The 8172-nt window shown below is 37.1% G+C and overlaps 1 protein-coding gene across 1 annotated transcript; it reads right to left on the reverse strand.

The window, feature by feature from the left end:
- Nucleotides 1-4815: 4815 nt before the first annotated feature.
- On the reverse strand, nt 4816-5580 carry LOC145095060 (uncharacterized). Its single transcript, XM_079033002.1, has 2 exons — nt 5305-5580; nt 4816-5148 (listed from the first exon to the last, which is right to left on the reverse strand). The coding sequence occupies exons 1-2, from the start codon at nt 5578-5580 to the stop codon at nt 4816-4818; spliced, it is 609 nt and encodes a 202-aa protein (XP_078889128.1).
- Nucleotides 5581-8172: the final 2592 nt, after the last annotated feature.

Below are 8172 nucleotides of genomic sequence, written 5' to 3' on the forward strand. Positions count from 1 at the left end.
GTATATATAATTATCGATTTTTCCGCACTCACGTCGTGAATAGATAAGTCTCACGACGTGAATAGTAGATTTCCGTGTTGGCTAAGGACTATTCTTCGCGATGTCTATCTTCTGGAAGATTCGTGTTCACGTCGTGAATCTTTAAGCCTCATGACGTGAAGTCAGCAGATTACGTAAGCTTCTATCTTCTTTTATTCACCAAGCTTCCAAAGTTCCATGTTTTGTCATTTTTAGTCCTTTTCTCAAAAATGCTTCTACTTGGCTGCAAAGAACAATTTATCCTCATAAGTATCATTATTCAATGCAAATAACCAAAATATTAATAAAAATATAAGTAAATATTGCCTAAAAACATGTATAAATATGGCAATATCAAAATACCCTACACTTATACTTTGCTTGCCCTCAAGCAAATCTAATTATTTATAATTTAAACCTTCATCACCAACATCACATAGAGCAATCAATTTGAAACTCAGCCATTATGCCACGACTTCAACGCATGCATTTGTGTCTAAAGTTTTCCTATGGACTCCCCTTAATTCTAAATACTCACAATCCTCATAAACACTCGCCCACTTCTTTTGAACAATGCTCATTTTATTCATCCATCCGAATCCATCCGTAGAAAACTTTCTAACCTCAAGGTATTTTTTTAAAGCTACCCAAGCATACATAATCTAGAGAATTACAACTTTAAGATACCATAATATGGAACTCTTGAATTCTTCACTTTCTTTGATATTTGATCTTCAATTTCTTTGAATTCACCACCTTTTTGTGTGATTTTTGGTATCTTCAACTTTTGATTTTTCAGAATTTTTGATCTTTGATCTTCAAACTTTATACTTTGATTGCTCCAAAAATTCTTCAACTTTTCGGTAATTTCTCTCTCTCATTTTTTTACATGTACTCACTTTTTTTCATTCAAAACCTAAATGCTTAAGCAGGGGCACTTAACTTCAACCCTTATTGGTTAAGGTATTAGCCTATGTGCAATGACTACATAAGCTTTCCTGGATATATTTCAAGTACATTCTGCTAAACATATTGCATCCCTCAACTAAACGAGGTTGTGTTTTTTCCCATGATTTCTCTAGAATAAAGGAGGCCACAAATGCACTATAACGTATATTGGGTCAACTAAACATTTGAGTTCTCATCGGATCACCCCATATAATAGCAGCAATTTAAGTTCAAATTATTATCACTAGATCAAATTATTATATTATTATTTCAAACCTTTTAAATTTTATTACTAAATTTTTTTAAATTGTCTAAATTTTCTAGCAATTTACTTTTTACTTTACTTTTTCGACCCCCTACCCCATACTTATTACATACAATGCCCTCACTGTATCCATAAAATAAATTAAAGCGATAAAAGTGAGAAAAGGGAACAAACTCCCCTGGGATAGTAGTGGCGAGATCAAATTCCAATCGTGCGGATGAAATGTGCATCTCGAATATGGACTTCTTCTAAATAGGAACTTGGATCTTAAACTCGTGAATTATGTAGATGTGTCAACAAACATGGAATCGAAACTTCAATCTTCAACAAATGTGGTGCAAATCTCCAAATCATAAATACAAATGTGGGAAAGCATATGCCACCTTGAATGTTAGAGAAAACGAGCCAAAATACTCTTCATAATAATCCCAAGAAGAAAAGTGGTGAACCATGAAGTAAAATGCATCAATGGGCTTCATTTTTGCGAAACATACGGATTCACGACGTGAAGGTGTATGCCACGACATGATGTCGCTAAAAAGTGTGTCCTAAAAAATCATTAATATTGGACTCACGACGTGAATAATAAGCATTCACGACGTGAGAACTGGGCAATCAGAAAGTGATCCTGCCTTCATCTACTGTCTTCAACCAAATGTCTTAATTGAATAAGACCCTTCTAATGCAACATTTTATGAATCTTCTTTAACTCTATCCTCTATCTTGACTCATCCCACACTTATTTAAAATTGTGTGTCTCGACTCTAAACTCTAAACGACGCTTAGTTAGACGTAAACGCTCTCATCTCAACTTTCCTTCCCGTAACTCCTTTAGCAAATCTGGGAATTAACAACCAAAAGAAATAGAAAAGTAACATAATAGCTTAAAGAGTCTTACAAACCAAATCAAATTTCAAAAACAAAAGAAAAAACAAATCAACTAAAAACTAAAAACTAAACAAAATAAAGTGATCAATCGTCATCTTCATCTCTTTGAGCTCCACTCATTCCCGCTACATCTCCTCCTTGACTTTGATACTCCCTCCACCTAGGGCAAATTGGGTAATGATACCCCAAATGAGTAGGTTGCTCAACATGCAAGTGTTGCACCAAATTCTCCACCATCCCACCAATCCAATTCGCACTTAATGACAATTGATCAAAGTAACCTGACATGTCTCCCTCAAAGTTGGATCCTCCCATGGGTGCATTTTGGTGCACCGGTTGGCCTATGTCGCCTCGTCCTCTTATATTTCTTCGTCCTATTGACCTCTGTTGGGGTGCGGGTTGGTCACCTTGTTCGGTTTGTGGGCCATCATCCTCTTCACCATCAGAATGTACAATCCCCTAATGCGTCCCATAGTTCCTTACCACCCGCATTGTTTCCAAATGTCCCAATGAAAACTCACCCCCATCCATGCAAGTCAAAGTCCATGTGATGTTAGGAATTATTATATCGTAGGACCGGGACAACCGGGTCACAAAATGTCCCCCACATATCGGGCTCCCAAGTCGGGAACTCACTGCAGACTCCGCCAAGTAACGGGCTAGAAAGTACGGGATGTTGCAACACATTCCCGCCTACAAAATATAAAAAGAACAAATTAATCTTTGTAACCTTGTCTCCATGGCGCCTATGATGGATAGAAAAAGTGATGAGTCGGTGAATGAGACGGTGAATTGACGACTTGATACTAATTTCCAGTGACACGCCGGAATTAAACACCCCTGATGCAATGTTGCTCCAGAACTCGGACCCGAAAATTCCTCCCTCATATCCACGGATAGCCTCTCGTAAGAACAAAGCAAACTCTGGGGACATAGCCTCATGGGTCTCATACAATCCCATCCTCTATGAAAATTCAACCAGGCTACACTCCCGGTATTCCCCTCCTAAGCCAAAAACCAAGGCATGGGGGTAATTGGGGTCTTGAACATTCTCATGAAATGTTACAGTTGAGAAAAACTCCACACATAATTCCTTATAGACCCGTTCTTGAATAGCAAACAAGTTGTTCCATCCTTTGCATGAAAAAGAGTAGCCCTTACCCAAAAATAACTTTGTAAGAAGTGGGTTTAACCGATCAACCAATCCAACCTCCCTCAACCTTTGCCAATTAATAGTCGGGGCAACAGTGAACTCACGGTTATCTAGCCACCCCAAACGGTTATTTCAATGCATAAGAACATCTCATGACAAGTTTGTTGGGAAAACATAAAACAGGTGCAAGTTGGCCACCCTGTTGGAACCTTGTGTCTAGGAGCCATTTCTACAAAAAGAAATAACAAACAACCAAACAAGAAAGATCCAACAGATTAGTAATAAACAGAAAATTGGTCAGATGGTGCCCAGGATTCATGTCGTGAATCCCTAAAGATTCACATCGTGAGTTCGCTAGCGAAAGTCAGCAACTGTCAAGGTAGTGTACGAATCGGACGAAAATAATGGATAGGGTTTTATACTAGAACAATTCTAAACACATTCCAGTCACATGCAATGGATATAACATGAATTTCAGGGCAAATTTCAACAATGCAATAAACACCAAACCCTAGCCCTAAATTCAACTATTAAAGCAAAATTATCTATTAAAAACAAGAAATGAATACCTTATGAGGGAGTTTACGTAAGCAAAATTGGAAAATGAAGTGTAGTAGGGTTGAAATCGGAATGGGGGACCAAGAAAGAACACCTTCACTTCGCGAGGAATAAAGAAGTGGTTAGGTGAAAAGGTATCTGACCTTTAACAATGGTCTCGTGATCCTTTCAAAATTCACGTCATGAATTCATATGATTCACGTCGTGAGCCATCTTGGGCTAAGCGGTTGGGTCATTCAATTAAATAATAAGTGGGTTGGAATGTATTGGGCTAATGAAGAAGGAGTCCGTAAATCCTCCTGGACTCACGTCGTGAATCGTGTTGACTCACGTTGTGAAGTCTGTTTGAGCATATAATTTCTTAAAAACTCCAAAAAAATTTTATTAACTATATTTCTTAATTTGTTACAACTTAATTTTAGGGACTCCATACTTAGTGTTCTATCATGCACAAAATGATTTAGATGATACGATTGATTTTCCTAAAAATGCAAAAGATAAAATAAAAGGAAAAGAAAATTCAAACCGAACTCGGGTTGCCTCCCGAGAAGCGCTTCCTTTTTATGGTGTCTTGAGATGGACTCCATGCCTCCCTACGTTGAACTGTCAGAGGAGTCCATCACCACCTGAATCCTATGTTCTTTCCATCGCCTCTTGTAAGCTTGGGCACGTCGAATGTACGCCTTCTTTGAGTTCTCATTTATAGCTTTTTTCTCGTCTTCATCAAGCTTCCTTTTGATCCCTTTAGTCTCCAATTTTTCTTTATTCTTCAGATCCATAGGAATCTTTTCTTCCTTCACCATTACACTTGTCTCCTTGGAAGTTACCCCGTCTTCATCATCACTCGATATTTCATTGCTTTCCTTACTTACCCAAGAAGTTGGATTTGTGTAGGCAATGACTTCAATAAAAAACGGGACGGATGCTCTCGGTTTTGTTCGTTTAACTTGTTGAATTGTTTTGATTTATTCCTCCATGAGCTTCTCTAATCTTCAAGTTCATTCTCTTCATCTATATTGAAAACCTCTCCTTGAACATCACTTCCTTGGAAACCATATTCTATTCCAAAAATTTCCTTTTCATCCCCTATCCTCAAAGTGATCTTGGACTCGCGGATATCAACCAAGGCACCAACAGTATTAAGTAATGGGCGACCAAGAATATTGGGGACATCGGGATCTTCTTTCATATCCATAATCACAAAATCTATTGGGAAAATGAATTTCCCAAATTTTACTAATATGTCTTCTACAATGCCCCTTGGTTGTGTCACTGAACGGTTTGCCATGTGAATTGTCATTTTGGTAGCCTTCATCTTCTAAATATTAAGCTTTTTGTAAAATGAGAAAGGCATCAAATTTATGCTAGCCCCAGAATCGGCTAAAGCATAAGTCTTTAGATTCTTCCCAAACTCACATGGAAGAGTGAGGCGTCCAGGATCTCCCATCTTCTTTGGTAACTCTCCCAACACTACCCTTGAACTTTGCTCACTTAAAACCACCTTTGAATTTTTCTTCAATTGTTGACGAGTATCCATTAAATCTTGTAGGAACTTTGCATACTCGGGAATTTTAGCTAACGTCTCAACAAAAGGAGTATTTATAGGAATACCCTTTACATGCTTTATGAATTCCAAATGCTCCCTTTCCAGTGGGCTAAGATTAGCTCGAGACAGAAACGGTAAAGGCGGACGATAAGCTGGAACATTTTCTGAAGTTTTCTGTTCAGATTGGTCCCACGTCCTGTGCATATCGGGCTCATGTCATGAACCTGGTATTACAGCAAAACTTTGATTTTTGATCTTTAACTTCTTCGGTTCTGGTCGGGCTGCCTTGGCTCCACTTCTAATGCTTCTCGGAACTCACAGATGGCCTCTTCTTCAGTCTCAATCATCATAACATGGGATTGAGCATTCTTTTCGGGAAATTGTGAGGATAATTTGTTGCTCACCAAAGTAGTTAATTGACCAATTTGGACTTTGATATTATGGATCAATGCTTGATGATTTCTTAATGAAGCTTGTAGGTCAATCATCATTGTCTTGTGTTCTTTCATCATTTTCATGTGTTACTTTAGCACTGCATCGGTATCATCATGTCTTTTCTCGGAAGCTTCCATAAATCGGGTCAAAATGTTTTCCAAATCTACTTTCTTCTTGGGCTGGTGGTTGCTCTTTTTGGTAGAAGCCTCGGCCTGTCTATGTTAGGGCTTAAATGTTGTAACAGTCGAAGTGTCAGTTAGATTGTTACGAAGTTTATTTTGTCTTCGTAAGAAGGGTTTTCGGATGTAATGTTATTTGTACTAAGGCATTATAAAGAGTAGTCTTAATGTTTAGTCCTTAGTATTGTTATGCTTTTGTTCTCCTATAAATAGGGGTCTGTACTAAGTGAGTAGTAGAACTTTTTACTCAGCTTTTACAGATTATTCTTTGTACTCTGTAAAATCAAAAGCATAATATGAGCTGAACAAATATTATATTTACTCTCGTGTTCATCGTTATTCTTCTTTCTAAATTCATACTTGAATTGATTTTAAACTCGATTACAAATCTCATCAATTGGTATCAGAGCAGGAATCCTTTCTGTGATCTGATTTTCATACGTTCAAAAAGATTTTTGAATCTACTGTTTGATTCAAAAAGTTTCCGTTCTTTTTGAGTGTGAAAAATTCTTCTTGATCTAAATCTAGGATTTGATTCTGCGAACATATTTGTAAATCGAGTGTTCGTTGTGTAATTCTGATTTGAAAAATACAATTTGATTTTAATATTCTCAAAGTTTTTGTATCATCTTGAAGTTTTTGTCCGTACAACAATGGCGTCATTCAATCTGAATTTGATGACATCATTTTCTCATTTGCTTGGTTCATCCACAAAGATTCTGATGCTTATTCCAGAATATTACTATCAGTGGGCAGATCGTATGCAAGATTACTTGAACGGATTGGATGAAGAATTATGGAAATGCATCTCAGGAGAAATCAACCAACCTGCACAAGTTCAACCAATCGGTGTGTCTTCAAGCAGTTCGGAAGTAGATAATCAATCCAATCGTTTAAAACAACTGGAGAAGAAATGCATGAGGGAATTAAGAGGTGCCTTACCTCCTGTTGTGTACAATTATGTCAGAACATGCACAACAGCTAAAGAAATCTGGAACAATCTCAAAGACAAATTTCAAGAAAGTGAAAAGACGAAGATCACATCTGTGAAACAATGCCTGGTGGAACTCAAAGATTTCAAACAGAAAGAATCTGAATCCATTGAAGTATACTATGATCGGTTCAACGAGCTAATCTATCGTTGTAATCGTTATAATATTACAAGGTCATCAATGGAATACAACTTGATATTTGTAATGGGACTTCGAAAAGAGTGGAGGAGTGTGAGTATGATGGTCAAAAATCAACAGATTTTTGATACTTCGACTTTGAATGACCTATACAATCAATTAAAATCTCATGAAAATGAAGTTAATGAAATAGCTGAGGAAGCGATTGCAAGTCTTGGTGGACCATTGGCACTTGTTTCGAAGGTTTCAGAAAGAGAGAATGAAAAATCGAAGTCTGATGAAGAAGAAGGTTTTCTGATGAATTCTGATGATGAGGCTGTTGCATTTTACTCAAACAATCGAGTAAAGAAATTTTTCAAGAAACCTTTTAATCCAAAGATAAAGTCATCAGATTCGAAGGGTAGTTTTGAGAACAAAAATAAAGTGGATGAGAAGAAGAAAGAAGTGAAGACTGATTCGAAGAGTGAAATGAAGCAAATGAAGATGATGTTAAAAGGTGATACAGGGATTAATTGCCATTATTGCTATGGAGCAAATCACTTGGTAGTAGATTGCTTGTTGAGGAAGAAGGAGGAAAAGAAAAATAAAACAAAGGATGAAGCTTATTACACTGAGAAACTGGAGGAAGTAAAGTCGAAAGAAAAGAATTTGTCATTGGTGGCTCATGGAGAAACTGAATCGGATGGCACATATCAAATATGGTCTTCAGGTTCAGATGATGAAGAGATGAAAAATCCATCACATGGAGCTATGTATGCAAAGATGGAAGAGGATTCAGATGAAGAACAGACTTACGAAGTGTGTGGGCAATGCTTCGTTTCGAAGTCTACTGACAGGTCGCCCATGACTACCAAGGTACGTAACATTCTTGAATCTTTTAACATTCTAGTTTCTGCATATAATTCTGAGTTAGTATCTTTTGATGAAACTGTTACTTACTTTGATTCAATTGTTGTGTCTGCTAGCAATGAAGCGAAAAAGTTATGTGATCAATTACTAGAGACAAGAAAAAAATTGGATTCAAAAGTCACTAGGATTGATTACTTAGAATT

The sequence above is a fragment of the Lactuca serriola genome, chromosome 3, assembly GCF_051521515.1.
Source record: "Lactuca serriola cultivar US96UC23 chromosome 3, Lser_US96UC23_V15, whole genome shotgun sequence".
Lineage (NCBI taxonomy): Eukaryota > Viridiplantae > Streptophyta > Magnoliopsida > Asterales > Asteraceae > Lactuca > Lactuca serriola.

Coding starts and splice junctions, on each gene's coding strand:
- LOC145095060 (XM_079033002.1), bottom strand. CDS start 5,580: ATGCACAGGACGTGGGACCAATCTGAACAGAAAACTTCAGAAAATGTT. Junction 5,149..5,304: donor TAAGTGAGCAAAGTTCAAGG/GTAGTGTTGGGA, acceptor CTTAATATTTAG/AAGATGAAGGCTACCAAAAT.